Raw genomic sequence first — 20,836 nt, forward strand, 5'->3', positions numbered from 1 at the left:
CAAAAAAAAAAAAAAAAAAAAGACGAGATGAGAAGAGACACAGAGACACAGGGAGGGAAGATGGCCACGTGATGACGGAGGCAGAGATTGGAGCGACGCAAAAAAAAAAAAAAAAGAGATGAGAAGAGACACAGAGACACAGGGAGGGAAGATGGCCACGTGATGACGGAGGCAGAGATTGGAGCGACGCAGCCACAAGCCAAGGAACACCAGGATTGCCAGAAGCCACCCACAGCTGGAAGAGGCAGGAAGGATCCCCTCTTGCAGGTTCACAGGGAGCCAACAACCCGCCAACACCTTGATTTCAGACTCCCAGCCCCCGGAACTATAAGAGAATAGATTTCTGTTGCTCTAAGCCCCAAGGCTTGCGGTACTTGTTCCAGCAGCCACCGGACACCGATGCAGCGCCGTCATCGTCTCCTCCCCAGCTGCTCCGAGGCACTCTGCTCCATGAAGCTCTCCGGAGACCTCGCTAAGGTGTTTTTGCAAAGCTGTGGCCAGCGAGGCAACATGTCATCTTATACCTGCTCTCCCTCCTCCCCACCTGTGCAGGCATGAGATGGCCCCAGGGCCCCCGTCTCCTGGCATTCGTGCCCCTGTACACACCCCTCCCTTGGAGAGTGAGCGGGACCCAGCGACTCACTTCTAATGAACACAGAGCAGTACAGCAAAAACAATGGGTGTCTCTTCCAAGATGAGATTGCAAAGGGACTATGGCTTCCATAACTTCTCTCGCCCTCTCTCTTGATTGACCTAATGGCAGTCGGTTGCTTCTCTATGGAGAGGCCCACGTGGCAAGGAACTGATATCTCCAGCCAACAGCCAGCAAGGACCTGAGGCCTGCTGACAGCCACAGGAGCGAGCCTGCAGGCAGAGCCTCTCCCCACCAAGCCTTGAGATGACAAAAACAAACGTTGTTTTCAAAGTCAGAAACAATCATCCCTAAATATATCACAGTGTCTTACCAATTTCTCCCAACTGGGGCTTCTGCTTTAGACCATTTGGGTCCGACAGAATCACGCCATGAATGTGATGGGGTTTCCGTGCCAGGTCTGCACACGTGGGACATTGTGCACTCCAGGCTTCCCTGCAGCAGCCCACGGCATCCCCATGGAGAGTCATAACACCAAACTCTGGGCTAGAAACTGCGGATACCCGAATTCTGGATTCTCCTGCCCATTTGCAACACTCTTTCCATCCCATGACTAAGACGACTGAGTCATAAGCAATAAGAGCTTTGGATGTTTCAGCTAGTGGGAGTGGTGGGGGTGGGGGGTGGGCCTGGCTTTCTGTGCCTGTTGCTTTTCTTCTCTCACCCCTACAGCCTGGCTTCTAAACACCCAGTAAGTATTAGCTCCTCCATGTACATCCCCAAAGTTGAGCAGGAACAGGGAAAGGAGGAGAAACTGAGTCAAGCCACTTTCCAGTTCAGGCTCATGTCAAAGGCTTTAATAAGCCTGGGGTAAGTGCCTTTGCAGATTGTCTGTGTCTTTCCTGGACCCTGTTCCTGGAGGAGGTGATCTCGGTTCTAGGCAAAGCCCTGAGGGCAGCACGACCGGATATCCTTTTCTTCCCCCCACCAAATAGAAAAGTCCTAAGAGAAGAAACTCAGCAAATAACACACATGTCCCACGCCAGTTTCGCTCCGGAAAAGAAAGTCACTTTAATAAAAGCAGCTGGGCAGACGCTGAAATTCTCTTTCTGGAACCTTGGTTGGGACTTCTGCTTCTTCTTGGGCCACCTACAGACTTCAGAGGTAGCTGAGGACAGAGGAGCAGCAGTGGTCCAGCGGCCACCTGCTACAGAAGCCTTGGCTTGCATCAAAGGCCTGTCTCAAAGGGCGTCTCCAGGATACAGGCGTGTGACGCACACAGCAAGCAGCATGAGCCCCCCAGGCTGCTGGCTGAGCCCTCTTTGCTAATAATAACCTACCAACCGCGCAATTAAACTGTGAGCACATTCCAGGGACTCGTCAGGATACCATACATTTCTGCCCCCAGAGCTCCTACTGAGAATTGCACTCAATTCAATTTCGAGTTGAGATTGGCTGACCCAAATCAGGTGCCCAAACCCCAAGCTTGCTGAAAAGGGCCCCTTTCCCTTCCCTCTTAGGATAACATCACCCTGGACACCTCTTTGACCTCCGGCCACTTACTGCCCTGATTCCAGCCTTATGGCCCAGAAGAGCCTCTTCATCTGGTCAACCAAGAGGTCGGCACAGCCTGGGACAGATCTGGCCGGGACAGAGCTGGTCATTCAACACACATTTTCTGAGCTTCCAAGGGATAGATTAAAACATGCTAGGTGTGGAAATGCGTCCTGGGGGTTGGATGCAGCCCTCTCCTTGAGGTGGTCTGGGAGGAGACAGAGGCCAGACACACGCAGACGTGGGAAGCACAGGAGGCTCCCGCCCAGCGCGTGGGGAGGTGCAGGAGCAGCTAGGGCTGTCTGAGAGGTGGGCACGGGAGTGTTTAACTGGGGAGAGCGGCAAAGGGCAAGGAGGCAGGACTCTTCTGGAAATGGGTTAGGATACAGATCAGTGTCAGACTTGGGGTCCCAGTCCTTGTTCTGCCACTTACGTGCTCAGTGGCCTTGGGCAAGTGACAGCCTCAGGCTCAGTTCTGTCCCTCCCCAAACAGAGACGATGCTACCTCCTCCTGGGGGTGGTGATAACAATGAAATGGTTCGTGCACAGCTCTCACACAGCGCCTGGCTCGTCAGGAGCGAGCACCGAGGGCGTGCGCCGCACACTTGCAAGCACGTCACACGATCGGAGCTCACGGGGGCCCTGTGACCACCCTGGGAAGTGGGCGGGGCAGGTTTACATTTTTCTCATTTTACAGATGAGGAAAATAAGGCCCGAAGATGTAAACAACTGGTTTGTTTTGGGCTACAATGCAAATCTCTCAACTCCTCAATTTAGTGTCCCCTCCCCAGTAAACATTGTCTTGGATGGTAACGGCTAACGTTGAGTCCGCTGCTTAGCAAATGGAGGCCACTCATTAAATGTGGACAGCCTCACTGCCTCTTTTGGGGGCCAGGGAAACGGAGGCCTTGGTGGCTCAATCACATGCCTGGCCTCAGGGAAGGACGTGGAAGGCATCAAGGGAAACTGCCACCTTCAGCCCCCTCCCTCCCTCCATTGGCCAGCTCACCGTGGACACTTTCCTGGGAAGGGAGCGTTGCCAGCCTCACACTCCATCCAGGAGAATGAGCTCCAATAAACAGCCAGGGGAAGGAATGAACGCGGCAGCACCTGCTGAGCCCCCCAACACCTTGGAGGTGGGTTGTGGGGGTGTGGAGGAGCTTTGGAATGATGTGTTCCCCCCACTTTCCTTGGTGTTTATATTTGGCAGCCAAATTCTTGAGGGCTTCATCACATTTGGTTCCTGCTGACTTAATAATACTCTGAGAAAGAACTCCCTGTCACCTGGAGAGGGACTGCCAGGGGCGGGGTCCACCCACGGTGGTGAGGCAGGTGTGAGGCCACCTCCAGCGCCCGGGCTCATTTGTCCCAAGCTGCCGCCTGCCTGCCGTTTCCTCCTCTCCCGCCCTTATTTGGAGCCCCTGACAGCTGAGCCACAAACAAGCCGGGGGAGCTGGGCAGAGGCCAACTGTCACCCTCTGCTTCCCTGCACGGGTCCCAGCGTGGAGGAGAAAGAATCCTGAGGCGCGGCAGTGAGATAACCAAGGACTCTTTTTTGCCCTTCTCACACCTTTGAAGTGGGAGCCTCTTGAGGCAAGTCAGCAAGAATGTGGCTCTTGCAGCCGAGGGTCTGGGGGGCCGCTGGGCTGCCCAAGGCGGAGGGGCTGCGACAAGCCCTGGTGGACTGATAACTTTAAAAGGGCATCTTCTGCTGGCTCCTCACTCAGCCGCTTTATCGCTGCAAGTGACAGAATGGGGAGGGTTCCGTCCCTCTTGCGTACTCGGGGAGCTGGGGGGCTATAAAAAGAGGAGGCGCTGGGCAGCTGGGAGACAGGGACGGATGAAGGCCAGGAGAGGGAAGCCAGAGGAGAGGGACGAGAGGCAGCAAGCATCGGATCGCTCCTTGGCCAACGCCAGCATGGCCTCCCTCTCCACCATCACCGTGGGCTTCCTCCTCTTCCTGGCGTTTCAGCTCCCAGGTCAATCTGAAGCTAATCCCGTGTACAACGCCGTGTCCAACGCAGACCTGATGGATTTCAAGGTAGGGCCAAGAAAGGGCGCACAGTCTGGGACCGGGGGCGTTCTGACACTGTGCCCATTCCTGTTGATTTTCCCCAACTCAGCGAGGCCTCTCGCTTTCCTTGTATTTCCCTTTTGTAAAGAATTTGCTGGACCATTTGGAGGACAAGATGCCTTTAGAAGATGAGGCTGTGCCCCTGCAAGCTCTAAGCGAGCAGAACGATGAAGCTGGAGCAGCTCTCGGCCCTCTCCCCGAGGTGCCTCCCTGGGCCGGGGACGTCAGCCCAGCCCAGAGAGATGGGGGTGCCCTCGGGCGGGGCCCCTGGGACTCCTCCGACAGATCCGCCCTCCTGAAAAGCAAGTTGAGGGCGCTGCTCGCTGCCCCTCGGAGCCTGCGGAGGTCCAGCTGCTTTGGGGGCAGGATTGACAGGATTGGAGCCCAGAGTGGACTGGGCTGCAACAGCTTCCGGGTAAGAGGAACTGGGACGGAAATGGGATGGGGAGGAAGAAAACTGTGGTTTTGTTGAGGGTCAAACCTTGTTAAAGGATACTACCACGGGACACCTCCAGCAGGAAAGGGACTAAGTTTATTCCCTCTGAATTTCTGCCCCAACTTGGAGGGTGCTCCATGAGTCCCAGGACAAAGCCATCTACACAGCCACAACGGCTGAGAAAATGCCAAAAGAAAAAAATTACTCCGCTAGCCCTGGGAAATTAAAATATCCACAGGGCCAGGCCACCTGTGCACTGCTGATTGGCAGTTCATGTTCCTCCAAAGAAATGCAAGATCCTGAAGGATTTAAGTGAAAGTAAATGAAATTAGCTTTAATGAGCAACTTGTTCACCAGTCCATGAAACTTAAAGGGTCTTCAGGCTGGGGTGGGGCCTGGTGGGAAGTAGCTGGTCCGTGGTTAAGTTGAGAGGTTTGGCACCGTCATGTGTGAAGCTAACTTTCCCAGTAGAGTCAGGTCTCCGAGCAGAGCCGAGTATGTTTGTGTTCTGTGTTCTCTTTGTAGTACCGGAGATAACAGCCAAGGAGGAAAAGGTGGGCCAGGGCCCGGGCAGACGGCGAGAGACTCATCCCCTGGGCTCTCTCACGCGACTTTGTCTCATCCCGTTGCCATCAAGCCGAGTTGTGATAAGCACCCAGTTCGAGCTGCAGCTTCCTGTCAACATTTCTCACATTTTATGCTAAATGTAGATACAGTGGTCTCATTGTGGCTTCCTGGCCTCTCCAACCCCATGCATTACATTTTAGGGTAGACCCTCACCTGTTACTGAAAGCCGTTTGAAAAATGAATAAACTTCAGCACCATGGACAGAAGACAAAGGCTTGAGTTGGTGTGCTTTCTTTCTTAACCCCGGGGACAGGAATTCAGCCCAACACTCCTCCTCATTCTACCCTCTGTCAGAGCAAAGAATGCTCAGCTTCTCTCCTCCTTTCATTTCTCCCTCCCTTCCTCTTTTGGCGGGGGGCGCACTCAAATTGCAGTTGTCGACCTGCTCCGCCTTGCCTTCCAGCCGCAGGAGACCAAAGGGGCATTTATTTTTAATCAGACTTGCTCACATTCAGGGCTCTTATTTACTGAAAAGGAAATTCACAAACATCTGGACTCTTCCTGGTTACAGCTACTGTAGCTTGTACTCGATAGGCAATTTTTGCACTTCCTGTGCTTTTTGGTTACAGGGTTTGGGGGGCAGCACATTTAGAAAATGAGAGTACTAACCAGATTTTCTCTGATACATCTGAGAAGGTTAGCTGCTGCAGCTAAGTGAACGGTACTTTTAGTTTTGAAAAGAGTAGGCAGTGTCGCACTTAAAAACTGCAGAAAGTAAAGAAACAGATGTTTGCTCTGCGGACAAACTGCAAGTTTGTGTGCTTTTCGTGCACTGACACATGCCTTTGGAAAACAGCCGTGGTCTTTCCCTAATTTGGGTCCGAGAGGCCTGGACTTGTATTTACCGAGGCGGGAGCCACTGGAAAAGATGCAGCGTTTTGTATTTGCTTCCGAAAAGGGAGTTCTGTCCTAGAGAGCAAACACCAGGCACTAAGGTCACCTTAAACAGGGAGCAGAGCTCTAACCTGTCTCCCCCCAGCCCTGTCCCTCCACAGACCCCACTTTCAGATTTTGTGACCCTTCAACGCCCCGCACGCCTACATGTGCTCCTTTGTGCCCTTATTTCTGCCGTTTCTTCCACCCGGGATGCCCCTTATCCCGTCCCCGAGGACATTCTCCTCACTTCCTGGCGCTCATTGTGAACGCCAACGCCACTTCTTCCCTGAAGCCTTCCCTGAAGCCACGAGCCCAGCATCAGTTAGGCTCTTTGTGGGAGGAATTTTACCTGTGACTTATGAGTTGACTTGTACGTGCTTGTGTGCGTCTGTGTACCTAGATTGCAAATGCCCCTTCAGCACTCCCAGCTGAGGCTCCAAAAATGTGAGTCAAACTGTCTTGGTCTTGCAGGGAAATGGGGAAAAGAGGAAACAAAGTGGCAATTTGCTCCTTGTACGTGAACGGATGGAAAGCGGTGGAGGTGGAGGGAGAGCTCTAATCTAATCCAATCAACATGTTCCTTACTTGGGCTTCGAAATCCCAAAGGGCAGAAAACCAAGCAGCAGAGAATGCCTGACAAGGGCAAGAGAGACGGACCTGTCCAAACCTGGCTCCTGACGTCCGGTGCTGGGGCACAGGCTGCTAGGAGGGGAAGAATGTAGCTGGGCACACTCCAAGCTGTCACCGTAACACAGGATTCTCACGGGATGGAACTGACTGAAACTGACAATTACTCATGGCAGAAAATGCCCCTGGAACTGAGAGGACACCAGGGGACAGGCAGAAGAGCCTGGACTGCCTGGGACCATTTCTGACCCTGGTGGAATGGCAGCTTGGGGCAGATCAGAGACAGAGAAAAGTCACACTTCTTGCAAAACCAAATGCAAGTGAATCGAAGCCATGGCAGATGGCACAGACAGAAGCTAGCCACAGGTCTCACCAGCTGCAGCCCAGCACCGATTTCGTCTCTTCTGGTCAGACATCAGGGGACTGTGCCTGTTAGGTAAGTTCCTAAGCACAGCACCATGAGGAAATCGTGTTTCTCCATCTGGTGCTCTGGGAGGCGGGTGCTGGCAGGAAGAGAGGCTTTCACAGGAGAGGAGCAGTAAACGAGAAGGAACAGCGCTCAAATGAAGGGAGAAACACAACAGTGGTGACTAGTGACCCTTGCTAAGATCCACAGGACTAAGTTCAGTCCTCCTAAGGTAGCTGCCCAGTAGGGGTAAGTGGACCCCGTGAACGAAGAGCCCCACTGGGCGGCTCCGTGAGGGGAGATCGGAGACTACAGAACTACTTCCTAGCGCTGCAGTTTTTACATATCAGAGAGGAAGTAAAATAAAAACCAAGAACGCTTGAAAGAAAGAGCACTGTGGCGATAAAAGGCTAAAGGAGACGGATGGAGATGTTTTATTCTGACGTGTTACGGTTACAACGAGAACTTCCAAATTCCAAAAGTTCAAATAAAAATAGCATTTTACAAATTAAAAAAAAATACAATGTATATACACAGGGATTAGCTCACATTACCATATACACAGTGCAAACAGAAAAAAGGAAGCTGCGACTATCAGAGCGACCAAGGTCCACAGGGGCTGGGGCGGGTACTGCACATCAACACTGCGGGGCGGGGAGGGGGTGGGGGGCCCTCCGGCCTTTTCAGAAGTTTTCTTGTCACCCAGGGCCATGTCAGCGCACAACTCTGCATCAGAAATGCCATCTGGTAGGCTGGGCCAAGCAAGTGTCCATTCCAGCTTGGAACCGTTAGACGAGGCCATGCGCCAATCATCCCCCAGAGTGCACTGGCCCCACGGCCAGGAGCGGGGACCTGTCAGCCCTGCTGCCTAACTGCCCCAACTGGGGCCACGAAATACCACGCTGGAGACAAAACACAGAAAACCACCTCTAGCCACCCCCAGACTCCCCTCTGGGGATTGTTTTATCGAGGTGCCTTATCACTGGTAGCCGACGGGGCGGGTTTAATAGCAGATGCTGCGAACGCTGCTTTCTACTGTACAGAGACTGAAGGAGCAAAGCTTACGGTTACTTGTCACGAGTGGAGAAGTTGCTGTCTTTGGGCTTATCTGGAAAGGGCAGATGCAGAGCGAGGAGAGGAAACCACGTGCCTTTGCAGAGGGGCCTGGGTGCGGGTCCTCCTTGGCAGCCATCCAGTCAGTTCGGGGGGAGGGAGGCATTTGCATTCTACTGTCTATCTCTGGGCTAAACTGATGGGAACAAAATATCCAGTGACTTAAACACAACACGATGTGCACGAGGGATAAGTTCCAACAACAGTCACCAGTGGCAGCCTCGAGGCAGGTGGCCAGTGACCCAGCCCTCCAGAGCCAGGGGTCCTCCTGCAGGGCATCAGCTCTGCCAATTCCAGGAAGGGGTGGAAAGAAGGGTGAAATGTCTGTGATGGGTGGTCATGCCATTCTTCTGACTTGGACGACTGGTTTCCTTCTTAATAAGAGGAAGAAAGGTGGCCCAGCTCTGAACACCACCATAAAGTAAAGCGGCAGCTCGTCGAACACGATCACATTTACAAGGGTTTTGCCTTTTTGGTCCTTGTGATCTCCTGAACTATTTACTGGGAGTATCATCCCCATTTCACAGGTCAGGTGCATCCAGGGAAACTGAGGGTGAGAGGACAGCACTGCCAGGGCCAGGCACCGAGGCAGCAGGCGACTTCTATGGTTTGAAAAAAACTAAATGCAGACCAATTGCCATCTTGAGTCCCAAAGTATGTCTGCCCCAGGGATGCCCGATGGGGCTAAGACACTCACAAACACGTAGCAGTAAGGGGAAGGTATGTGCAAATGCCTGATGCCTGGAGGCTCACTCGGGGGGCCTAGTCAGAGAGTGGACCAACCAGCCTGGAGAGAAATGAAGTCACTGAAAGAGGGGACGATTCCTACGCTTAATGCTAAAACCTGCAGGCACACGCTGGCAGGGAGCATCTCCCCCTCCCCACCTCCCTGCAGTGCGGAGACCCTCCTGAAGCTTCTGCATAGGCTGGGGAGGGCTAAGAGCAGGGGAGTGAGAGACGTCTGTGAAGGGCAGACACCTTCTTCCTCGAATCAACCATCTGCTTCACCACAACGTGTGCCTTTTAGTGGTCACTGGCTCAGGAGTTGCCTCCTTTCCATCTTGGAAAAAGCAGTCCCGTTCCCCAGGGTTCAGTGAAGCCGTTTTATCTACGGGCGCCCTGCTTTCAGCTAACTTTGGCAGGTGACGCCAAAACCCTTCGAGCTGTGGCTGTTTCACCAGGAGACAGGATAAAATCTTAAGGAAAGTTTAGTAATTCATGGAGATGAAAAGAATCAGGGTAGAAATGTGTTAATAGGAGACCATGAATACTTTACAAATGGAAAGAAAGTTGAAATGTTACAAACTAGGTGGATGGAAATCTGACCCTCTTATCACATTTATCATTCAGAGATTATCAGAGGGATTTCAATGCTTTGTGATTCTGGTGGGTAGTGGTTCTAAGGAGATTCAAACCACACCAGCAAGACCAGAACACCTGCTCACACCTAGGAAGCAGAACATTCCCTTAAAATGAACTAGAAAAGATATGGAATTAGAGTCCCAACAAAGGAAGGCCTCTCTGAAACATGGAGAATTTTCTCAGTGCCCAATTCCTAAATTTAGCCATTAACTGAATTTGCAACTGGTGCATCCCTCCCCGCCCCCAGTGTTTGCCTTGGCCAAGATCCCTCCCATACATCTACGGCAACAGCTGGGATCTCTAGGAAAGCAACAAAGACAGGGCAGGAACATTGCTCGGAGCGTCACCCAGTGGTGTGCCTGACTTCCACCTCTGGTCCTGACTCTAGCGGGGACTGCGGTGGGCCTGTGCCAACACTGGACGGTCGGAACACGGGGAGCAGGGAATGGGAAGATACTTGCTGAGGAAGTTAGGAAAGTCCAAACTCTGACGGTTCCAAACCCTCCCCAGGTTCTCTGACCAGCAAGGTGCTGGATGACTCCAGGCTTTCCAAGAGGGGGGTGACTGGTAATCTTCTGTGCAGCCCCAGCCAGCTGTGCCGGCTGGAGTGAGCGAGCTGCCTCCCCAGGCAGCCCCGGGAGAGGGGGAACTGGCCCCTCACATGGTCTGGTAGTGCTGCCTCAGTCGGGCCTGCAGAAACTCGTATGTCAGGTTGTGCCGTGTAATGATCCCAACGATCTAGGACAAGGAGAAAAAGGCCCAAGTCACCTGCAGGATAAAACCCACTGGCAAGAACAGGGGTGAGAAGAGCCAGCCTGTTGGTTTGTCACAGAATGTGGAGGGAGAACCAGTGCAGTATGGCATGACCAGGGCTCTTAAGCTGGAGACCAAGGGGACAAGTTTAGCTCCGAAAAGAGGGTGGGGCCAGCTAACATTCTGGAACGTTCTTAAACAGGGCACGTGCTATAGCTCTAGCTCCCATCATGCCCAGCCTGCTCCGCAGACCTGTGCAAGAGGTGGGGCCACAGGATGCTTCTGAGGTCGTGACCCCTGCCGCATCTTACACTCCTCACCTTGCAGAATGACCTACGAGTCATTTGTCACAGTTTATGGTGGTTCTCGCTTCTCACTGACGGGGGCTACCCCAAAGTCATACCATAAACTGCGTTAGAACTTGTCGGTGTGGTCAGCAGTCACGTTTCAGGGAACACAATCTAATCTACTGCAACTAAAGCTGCACGAGAACGTGTGCGCTGCGCGGGTTACGGCAGACGCGCAGGAAGGGGAGCGGACGGCACGGCGCCTCGCGGAGCTAACGCGGCAACTGCGGGGCGGGCACGAGCGTTTGGCTTTTGTTCTTTGCTCATCTGTGTTTTCCTATGTTTCTACAATGAAATAGTATTTGTGTGATACGAAAAAAATGAAGTTCTAAAAAGAAGACATGAAAAAGCCTGCTGCATTAATTACTGGACATTGGATCTCTGTAAAACTCAAAGTATGTTGCTTGAAATTCTCTCATTCAATGTTCCGAATCCCCGTAACAGGCTGAGGAACGCCGAGAAGAGGTCGGGAGTGGAGAGAGACGCTGTGCTCACGAGACACAGCCCAGCCCCGTTCCGGCCACTGGGAACTGGCGCCATCTGCGGGCCGGGCGGGGACAGGGTCCCAAACACCAGGGAGGCTGCGGGAGTGGGGCGGGTTCCGCAGGGCAAGCTTCTCCCCCGCCCCAGGGGTTCTGGTGCTTCCTGCCGCTGAGAGGCCCCCACCCAACCAGCTCCATGGTCGGAGGGTCCTTTCTCCCAGGCAGGGGCAGGGGCCCGGCTTCCCCGTTCTCCACCAGACCGAGACTCACCTCTCCCACGGCATTCACCACGGGCAAGTGGCGCAGGCCCATCGTCCTGAACAGGTTGAAGACTTGGGAGACGTGGGTGTTGGGAGAGACGGTGAAAGGCGAAGGGTTCATGTACGGGGTGACATCCTATAGGAGAGCCAGCGCACATCACCCGCAGCCTGAGACGCCAACGGCACAGATGGGCCGCGTTCTGCGCAGGACAGGCGGTGGGGGGAGGGCAGCCCTTCTTACCACAATCATCCGTGGGTTCAGCAGCGTCAGGTCCAGGTCGTGGATGTCCGGGTACCTCGGGTAATCCTCGGCCATCTCGGCGTAGGAAAGGCGGGGTTGGTTGGCGCTCTGCAATTCCAGCCAAGACGCAGTCCTTGCTCAGCAGCCGCGGCTGGCAGGGTCACACTTAGAGCCCCTCCCCCTTTATGTCTGAATCCGCCCAGCCACGCCCCACCAAGAGGGAGGCAGCGCAGAGCCACCACCAGCAGCAGGTGCTCTGGACCGAGACATCTCAATCCAAAGCCACTTCTCGGCCAATTCCTAGTGGGTCACCCTAGGCACTCTGATCTCCCTCAAGCTCCCTTTCTTCATCTGCGAGATGCAAATGGGTTGCTCTGAAGCTTGAATGAGGAGAGTGCTAGCTGTAGCAGTTGTGGGTTGAATGGAATCCCCCAAAAAGATACAGCCAGGTCCTAAGTCCTAGTACCTATGAACGTGACCTTACTGGTAATACAGTCTCTGCGGATTCTCAAATTAACATGAGGTCATGTGGGATGAAGGTGGACCCTAAATCCAAGGATGAGTGTCCTTACAAAAGGGAGAGGTCCCACAGGGAGTATGCCATGTGACAACAAAGGCAAAGCTGGAGTGAAGTGTCGACATTCAAGGAGCACCAAGGATGCAGGCAATCCCGGTGCACTAGGAAGAAGCAAGGATGATCCCCTCCTAGAGCCCACAGAGCATGGCCTGGCCACACCTGGATCTTGAACTTCTGGCCTTGAACCATGAAAGAATAAACTTGTTTCAGGACACGCAGTTCGTGGCCATCTGCTACAGCAGCCCCAGAGAGGGGTGCTGGCTTGTCACTCTTCCTCCACTCCAGGTCTCCTGCTCTCCCCCTCGGTTCTCACTGCTGCCGTCACTGGACACGGGGCCACCACAGGCTCTGGGCCCTGTAGCAGGATCTTCTCCGACTCCACTCTGCACACCCTCACCTTTACGCAGCTGTCCCTGTCACGCCACCCACTGCTCACAGCGCAGCATCCCCCTCTGCGCGCTTTGTCAGGCCAGGCTGGCTGGTTTCTGCACCCAGCAAGGCCCTCCGGGACCTGTCCTACATTCTGGACTTCATGCCTGGTGCTGCACGTCACCTTCTACCCCACCTCCAGCCAGGCTCTCTGCGCCTCGCCCCATGTTAACTGCCCTCCCACAGGCCAACCGGACCATGGGTGGCTTCAAGCCCACGTCCCACAGCCAAGACCCCAACCAGAAGAGCCCGTTTGGAAATGAGGCCTCTGGGTGACTAAGTCCATCTCCTTCTAAAGAGGCAGAGTGTGTGAGGGTGACTGGGGCTCAGGCGGCCACAGGGACCACTTCAAATATACCCTGCCCACCTCTTCTCTTCTCTAAAAACCAAACAAGAGAGGAAAAAGAACTGCAGTGGAACAGACAGGAAGAATGGTATTTCTTTTGATAATATACACGTGGGACTAGAAATTGCATTAAAAGTCTGCAGGCCAGCAGAACACGACACACGGTGCAGAGACTAAGTGAAGACCACCTGGAGGGCCTCACACTCCCCTTGCTGCACCATGTCCCCTTGCTGGGCGTCACCTGCAGACACCGACAGCTGCAGAGGAGCCATGAGGCTGCACAGGCCGCTGCACACGTCGGCAGTCGTTGACACACGAATGCTCAAAGCCCCACCTCTCTTTCCCTGAAGTGCAGGGACTGTGTTCCCACCACCCTCCTGCCTTCTAGAACCTTGGTGCTAGCAAGAGAGGCTTACCGACTGATTCTCAGAATAACAAACTCCTCGGACAAGCAGGGTGACAAGCTGTGACCGAAGGATCAAGCCATGGAAGGTCAGAGGGCGGAAGCGTTCCTCCATGGTCCAGTCTTCACTTGGGGACTGGTCAGGATACAGGTTGGGGTAGGGAGTGTATCTGTCACACAAAAACCAGATGCTGCCTAGCATACCCTTGGCAGGATCGCTTCTCCTCTGTGCCCCCAACCCACACCCCAAATTCCCAAGAAACTCAGGAGCTACCTCCACTGTGACCCCTGTAGGCAGCTGGGCCCCTCAGCGACGAGGGGCCATAGCGGGTCGCTGAGCCGCCCGTGCTCACCTCCTCTCGAGCATCTGCTGCAGGAGGTCCTCCTTCTCGGCCGCCTCCTCGGAGGCGATGTGCTCGTCACACATGTGCCGCAGCTCGCTCGACGGGTAGGACTTCATGGACTGGCTCCGTTTGCGCTGCTCGCCGGCTCGGGTGAGGATGCTAGATTTCTGCAGATTGGGGTGGGGTGATGATGACAGAGGCTTCCACAAGGAGGCACGGTTGCTGCACATGGGCACACCGATGCAGCAGCACCGACGCAGGAATGGCAAGGAATTCTCACGGTGGCTGTGGTTCAAGGCCTAGGACTGGGCTGCAGACCCTGTGGTTTCTGTTGGCCCGACATCCCCACTCCACTGATTTAGGGAGAGCACCTCAACTCTCCAGAGGGGAACGAGCCCTCCCACGTCCTGTCTCGGCAGGACCGTCGATCAGTGCGCCTGCCCCCAAAGCCACGCGGTGGGCCACGCAACCCGAGTGAGGCAAGGGCCCCTCCCTCTCCGGGATTTCATCCAGAGGAACCCAAGGACAGAGAACGGCCATGCATGTCCCTCCTGGGTCCCCAAAGGGCGTCCACTAGACCCAGCACACACACCCCACGGCACCCCACCCTGGTTCTTCAGCTTTCCTGTCAGTCCTGAAGCTTCCAATTGACTTTTTTTCCTTCTTAAGTAGGTCAAAGTCCATTTCTCTTGCTGGCAACTCTAGAACCCTCCCTCAGGATAAATAATGAATAATGAAACCTGTTGACTTAAAAAAAAAAGGTCTGTCCACATGCTTACTGCGGCAAGAATGAACACACGTCTTGATGGCCTAATTAAGTCCATCCTCGCTGTCAAATCTATACTTAATGTCACGTATAACGAGAATGGTGCTGATTTTCCCCAAGAGCCAACCCAAGAGTCCACTCCAGCCAGGGGGGCGTGGCACGCACGAAGCTGTGAGCACCAGGGGACACTTGTCTTCTCGCACCCACCTTTCCTCTCGAGGCCGTTTTCTTTACCTTGAATTTGATGTTGTTGCTGATGAGCTGATTGCCCTTCATGAACTCCTTCTCGTTGCCGCGGTTCTCCGTGACCACTGGGAAGGCGTGGTGGACGGTGGTACGCAGGATGCTCACCAGGGACTGGATGCGGGTGTGCGGGTACACGTAGGTCAGGTTGGGCTCCATGATGTCGCTGGCTCTCAGCCTGGGGGGAGGGAAGCCATCCAGCTTCGTGACAGAGCCCACAGGTCCCTGGGTGCACGCTGTGACGGGACCCTGCTGGGTCCTCCATCACTGCCTGGACCACCCGAGGCCTCTCTCTGAACCATCTCCCAGTGCCTTCCTCTGTGCTTCCACGCCCTCCACACACGTTGTTCCCCATGCCCAGAATGCCCCTCCGGGCTAGTGGGCCTTCCTCCTCCTTCAGCCCAGTAAGGCTGCTGGCCCTGCTCTAGCCCATGAGGGCCTTGCCTGACATCCAGACATATCTGAGGATTATTAGGTGGGTTATCAGGTGATTATGCCCAGAGCCACCACCACCGACAGTATGACATTTTGTTAGGCACACACGAAACAACTAGTTCTCACTCCTGGGGTTTGGTATATCCTTAAATATTCACTCATATCACAAACTTGACCCAGAGACCTCACGTCTTATCTAACCAGAATGCCACGGGAGCCAAACACAACCATGAAGCGGCCCTGCCTCCTGTAGCCCCCACCGTGCCCCTCTGTCCCCAACCCGCTCCCTAAGCTCCCAGCCACCCCGAGCTGCTCAACATTCCCAGACATGCTCAGGAACAAACACGCTGCGTCTCAGCGCCAGAAACCTGAGTTACTGTTTCCCGCCCTAGTGCCGACAGGCCGCAGAGCTCACACACTCTGAACCCAGGACAGGAGAACGCTCACACGTACTTGTCCATCTCCACTTCCGTCTCCCACTCCAGAAGCGGCACGCCTCGCAGGCTCACGTGGATATCATAAATGCCCTTATTGAAAAAGTCCCCTGTCCATTTGGCCACCTGAAACACAAAGCGAAGACCTAAAAATAGGCCCTTTGGGGTAAACGTGGCCCCAAGCCTGCGAGTGGCCTGGAGGGGACGTGCTCACCATCAGGGTGATCATGATGGGGAGTCCGTAAGTGATCTCGTTGGTAGACTCGATCAGGATGACCGTGAGACTGATGGTCATGCGGACGACGCCACCCAAGAAAGCCGCGGCACCAACCAGGGAAAAGGTCCCCGAATAGATGTGGCTCAATCCGATGTAGCTAGTGAAAAACAAAACCAAGAGCAGGGCTTAGAATCACATGGGTGAGTGGGGGAGGCACAGGGAGGACACAGAATTCACACGCTTGTGCGCACGCACACATGTGCACGCATACACACACAGTACCTTTTTAGGATATTGGCAACTAAACGTCCAAAAGCTGCTCCACACAGCAGAGAAGGCACAAAAAGGCCACTTGGGACAGAAATGCCGTAAGTCCAACACGCAAGAAAGAAATAGAGGACGAAGAACAAGGCCAAAGTGATGGGGCTGAAGGTACCTGCAAGGCAAGAACCGACCTGAGTCCCACCACCCGATGCCGGCCACAGCCCACCTCAGTCTGGGGGGAGGGAAGCCACCCAGCCTCATGACGCAGCCCACAGGCGCCTGGGCACATGCTGGGACGGGTGTCTCTGCTCCTGCCAGGTCCTCCTATGCCCCAAGCAGCTCCCCTTCTGCCACTGCAGGCAGAAACCCATCTGTCGTCTGGGGGGTATCACAAAGGACAGGTCCTGTTCTTGCCCAGAATGAAGGCCAGCCTGGCCGTGTCTGAGCCGGCGTGGGCTGCAGCCTAGGCACCCACCCTCCTGGTGGAAGAGCTGGAGGATGGCAGACTCCTGGGGGTTGAAGAAGAGCGTGGCCATGTCATTGTAGGTATCATTGGGACAAAAAAATGTCTTCATACTTGAATTCACATCTTCTGTTCTGACCTAAGGAGCAGGAATCAAAAAGTCAGTAAAGGGCACCTGACCTTGAGTCTTCAAGTAGGATGTCTCCAGCTGGGGCAAAAAGAAAGGTGTCTGGACAGCTTTCCCTGTGAATCAAACAGGCGGCAAAAACCTGATGTGTGCTGTATTCATTGCATTTTGAATGCAAAGAGTGAAGGACTCAGGATGCAGGCCTTTGTTCGTCCACACTCATAATGAAAACGCCACTACAGCTATGACTCACCACCGGTCTGGCGCTGCTTCCTTTCCCAGTGCCGACGCTCTAAGGGATGCTGCCAGAAGCCTGGCCTGAGAGCCCCAAGGACTATGGGAAGATGACGCAGGTGAAAGACAAGTGGCTGGGAGTTGATGGATGTTTGGGGACAAGAGTCCAGGGCACCACTTGACCTGAAGCCCCAACTTTAGTTCTAAATGGAAAGAGCCTTTGCCCTGAATTTGCTGCAAAATAAAACCCCCTCCACACCAGGCCTGCGAGCAGACCCCACGCGCCCAGCTGCCTCTCCTCCCAAACCCCATCTGGTGAACAGAACCAAACCATGAAAACAATGATTTCTGTACATTTCAGACCTCTTCTTCTTGCCATCGTTCTGTGTGAGAAGATGAGATTCTGGTTCTCAGTGGAGGGCAAAGGTATCTAAAGTATGACATTTCTCATTTTCTAGTCGAGGTGTACAACAGCACAAGGGTTGTGCTTCACACCTATCGCGTGCATGTGAACAGGGAGTGTTATCACAAAGACTCGTTAGGGATATGGGCTTTTCCTGGATTCAGTTCTATTGATGATGCTGTAGAGACGTCCTTAGCGGACATTATAATGACACTAGGTGGTGGTTTGCGTGATCCTGCCAGGCGACCCTGGCTGGAGATACAGCCGGACGTGGGCTGCAGTAAGATCGGGACAGCGCCCCCTGCTGCCAGGACCTGGCAAGGAGGGAATGTGCAGAGCCCCAGCATGCAGAGCAGAGCAGACGGACCAGCTGAATTGACAGTTTAATAAACGACACACGCAGCGTTTTCCCATTGTCTGGAAGAACATCAGTCCTGAAGGTCCCTGGAAAAGGTCCTGCAGTCAAGCCGCACTGAGAAGCATCGCAGCAATTTTTGGAAATCAGTGCGTCTGCTAAAAGCAGAGCGCAGGCCCCCAGATTATGGCTTTGATCTACTCTGCCACTTCCTAGTGAACTTGGGAAAGGTATTTCATTTTGTGCTGCTTTAGTCTCCTCATTTATAAAATGGGAATGATATCCACCCTCATGCTATATATTACTACCTGAATAATCCTGATCAAGACCTCACTTTGCCTCAGTTTTCTTATCTGTAAAATGGGGATAATACCACCGGCCAGCACGGTGGTGGTGAAGAGTAAATGAGATCGTTTATGTGACTGCTTAGTGGGGTATCTGGCACACAATAAATATGCCAACATTCATAACACTGACTGGTAGAAAGGCCCTAGGAAATCCTATATTAAAGGAATTTATTTAATTCTGGTTAACCCATTTGACCATAAAATTTTGTTTGTTTTTGAATCATGTAGATCAATGTTAAATAACACAGCACATTTTGAAAAATGCTGGTCTGGTAATGAGCTGGCCTTGGGAGCTGGCCTTGGGAATAACTAGTGACAGGGATCTGTAAACTTCCATAAAGAGCCAGATAGTAAATATTTTAGACTTTGCAGCCACATACAATCTCTGTGGCATATTCTTTATTTATTTTTCCAACCCTTTAAAGTATAAAAACTATTAATATTCTTAGCTTGGGGGCTATATGAAAACAGGCAGTTGCCAAGGGCCAAATTTGGCCCATGGGCCACAGTTGCCGACCCCTATCTAATCCATTCTAGCTGTTCCTGGACTGTTCCTGGGGACACTGAAGAGGCCACCCTCCAAGACAAGGGCCCCAAAGGGGCTCTGAGAGATTCAAGATTCAAGTGGCTACTTAGAGGCAACAAGAAGACAGAGCACAGCCATCTGCGGGAGATGGTATCTGTGGGAGACTGGCTCTAGGACCTCTGGTGGACACCAAAATCCTCGGATGCTCAAGTCCTTGATATAAAATGGTGCAGTATTTGCACATAACCTACACACATCCTCCCATATACTTTAAATCATCTCTACATTACTTATATCTAATACAATGTAAATGCTATGTAATTGTATTAATTTTTTAAATTCACATTATTTTCAGTAGTACTGTTATTCTTTATTGTTTTTTTCTAATACTTCCGATCCACAATTGTTGAACCCACAGATGTGGAACCCACGGATATGGAGGGCAGACTGTACTTAGAGAACACTCCCCACCCACCTCCGTACTAGCACCAGAACCACGCCTGGCTGACCTCCTGAGCCACAGGTTTAGTTCTCAGACCCACTGGATTGGACCAAAAATACAGGGTGGGGTAAGCTCCACTGCCTTCCTCATGGGTCCTGCCCCTCAGGGAAAGGCTCTGGAAAATACCACACATCCCTAGGAAGGGAAAAAGAGAAATGCAGAAAGATGCACGCAGTAAGGGAGTCAAACCCGGTAAGAACCAGAAGATGCTGGGGAGGGAGGATCGTTTGCCCCGTGCAGACATTCCTTTCTCTCCATCGTAAGGGTGACTCTCGCAATCACAAAGGCAAGGCAGTGGCTGACAAGCCAGTGGAATGGCGGGCCCCCTTCAAACATGAAGAGGTGCGAGAGTGACTGGGGCCTGGAGAAGTGAGCAGTCGGCTTCCTGAGCGGCTGTCTCAATCAGTTTTGCTCAACAGGTAGGAGTTCCCCTCTGTGACGGCCAGGGTTGTTCACAAAAGCGGAAAAGCCAGAATGCATTTGGTGTGCACCCTCTCTCAGGTAAGAAGATGTCTAATTTCTCTCTCTTTCAGCAATCTGATACGGGCATGTAAGGATGGACCCCGCGCATCTATTAGCTCTAAACAGAGGCAAGTCATATATTTCTGGACTCTTCTTTGTGGGTACAGGATAAAGGCAGCAGGTGCACTGGGGTTACCTGTTGGTATGAGTCGTTACGGACGTGACTCGAAAACGACATCTGTCGGCATTCCCCTAACACCATTGAGGCCACGAACACCACCACGGTGGTTACCAGGGACACCAAGAGGCTCTCTAAAACTCTAGGAAGCAAACAACACCTGTTATCATGTAATAAAAAAAGATGCCTTGGTCTTAGCAACTTGAAAACATAACCCTACCGACCCTCCACCCTCATTTCCCCAAAGAGAGCATTTACAGCAGCCCCTGGCTGGGCAACATGTTTGCAGAATTTATCAGTGACTTGCTGTATTCCAGCAGTTTGTACATAAACGCGGGCTGTCGACAAAGTGGGCTGCGGCATCCACGTCATCTCTCTCCGAGGAACAAAATGGCTTTCAATGGCAAGTTTCCAGCAGGGCCACAGGGACCCTCTGACTGTGTCCTGTGTCCTAGTGGCCAAGAGAGGCTGGGCGTCAACCAGCAACCCTGACATGAATTAAGCTCAGACTTAGCCTTTTGATCTGCCTGACGAGTAGAGGAATGTATGACCCTGTTTACATTCTCGGTCTTAGATGAGTAATCAAGGTTGCTGTGGGAAGCAGGGTCTGTTCCTCAGGAGAGATGGCCTGGCCCACACCAAGCTCAGGGAGCCACAGCAGGCTGGGGGAGGCGACTGCAGATACCTGACGAGCTTGGGTTTCGGGTGCACGTTTCGCATACGGTACTTTGCAAGCCTCTTGTTCAGACAGTTGAATATGGCTCCCAGGAGGCCCCCAATGACACCCATCACGACGAAGAGACCCAAATCCATAGCTGTCCAGAGATGACATTTTTTATCAGAGTCAGAGCACTGAGAGAAGGAAAAAGGGAGAGAGAGAGAGAAACCACAGCAGCTGTAAGAACAGGAAGGGACAGAAGAGGAGGAGACAGAAGCAAGAGCCAGGGCTGCCTTCTCTTCTACAGAAGCCAGGGCGCACTAGAGTTCTCACACCAAGCACGGGCGCACACAAGAGGCTATGGGGCGAGATG

At 53.2% G+C, this 20,836-nt stretch overlaps 2 protein-coding genes across 3 annotated transcripts in view; one reads left to right on the forward strand and one right to left on the reverse strand.

Annotated features, from left to right (window-relative positions):
* Nucleotides 1-3,684: 3,684 nt before the first annotated feature.
* NPPA (natriuretic peptide A) lies at nt 3,685-5,495 on the forward strand. Its single transcript, XM_012662528.1, has 3 exons — nt 3,685-4,187; nt 4,309-4,635; nt 5,182-5,495. Exons 1-3 carry the CDS (start codon nt 3,987-3,989, stop codon nt 5,191-5,193), a joined length of 540 nt encoding a protein of 179 aa, XP_012517982.1. The 5' UTR covers nt 3,685-3,986; the 3' UTR covers nt 5,194-5,495.
* Nucleotides 5,496-8,846: 3,351 nt separating this feature from the next.
* CLCN6 (chloride channel, voltage-sensitive 6) overlaps nt 8,847-20,836 on the reverse strand; it is a 32,067-nt gene continuing 20,077 nt past the window's right edge. The window contains exons 12-23 of one of the 2 annotated variants that reach the window (XM_012662643.1): nt 20,491-20,657; nt 19,824-19,947; nt 16,684-16,810; nt 16,227-16,380; nt 15,942-16,101; nt 15,747-15,853; nt 14,850-15,036; nt 13,859-14,016; nt 13,519-13,675; nt 11,751-11,825; nt 11,520-11,645; nt 8,847-10,405 (exon numbers count right to left, since the gene is read on the reverse strand). In XM_012662643.1, the coding sequence (XP_012518097.1) occupies nt 10,325-10,405; nt 11,520-11,645; nt 11,751-11,825; nt 13,519-13,675; nt 13,859-14,016; nt 14,850-15,036; nt 15,747-15,853; nt 15,942-16,101; nt 16,227-16,380; nt 16,684-16,810; nt 19,824-19,947; nt 20,491-20,657 (1,623 nt within the window). In that variant the 3' untranslated portion in view covers nt 8,847-10,324. Of the gene's footprint in view, nt 10,406-11,519; nt 11,646-11,750; nt 11,859-13,518; nt 13,676-13,858; nt 14,017-14,849; nt 15,037-15,746; nt 15,854-15,941; nt 16,102-16,226; nt 16,381-16,683; nt 16,811-19,823; nt 19,948-20,490; nt 20,658-20,836 lie in introns of both variants that reach the window. The other variant, XM_012662640.1, reaches the window with a different exon arrangement.

This window comes from Propithecus coquereli, unplaced genomic scaffold, assembly GCF_000956105.1.
Source record: "Propithecus coquereli isolate 6110/MARCELLA unplaced genomic scaffold, Pcoq_1.0 Scaffold77, whole genome shotgun sequence".
NCBI lineage: Eukaryota > Metazoa > Chordata > Mammalia > Primates > Indriidae > Propithecus > Propithecus coquereli.

Excerpts from the sequence above, each read along its gene's own strand:
- NPPA (XM_012662528.1), top strand. The coding sequence starts at position 3,987 with ATGAAGGCCAGGAGAGGGAAGCCAGAGGAGAGGGACGAGAGGCAGCAA. Across the intron at positions 4,188-4,308 it reads CAGACCTGATGGATTTCAAG|AATTTGCTGGACCATTTGGA; the intron begins GTAGGGCCAAGA and ends CCTTTTGTAAAG.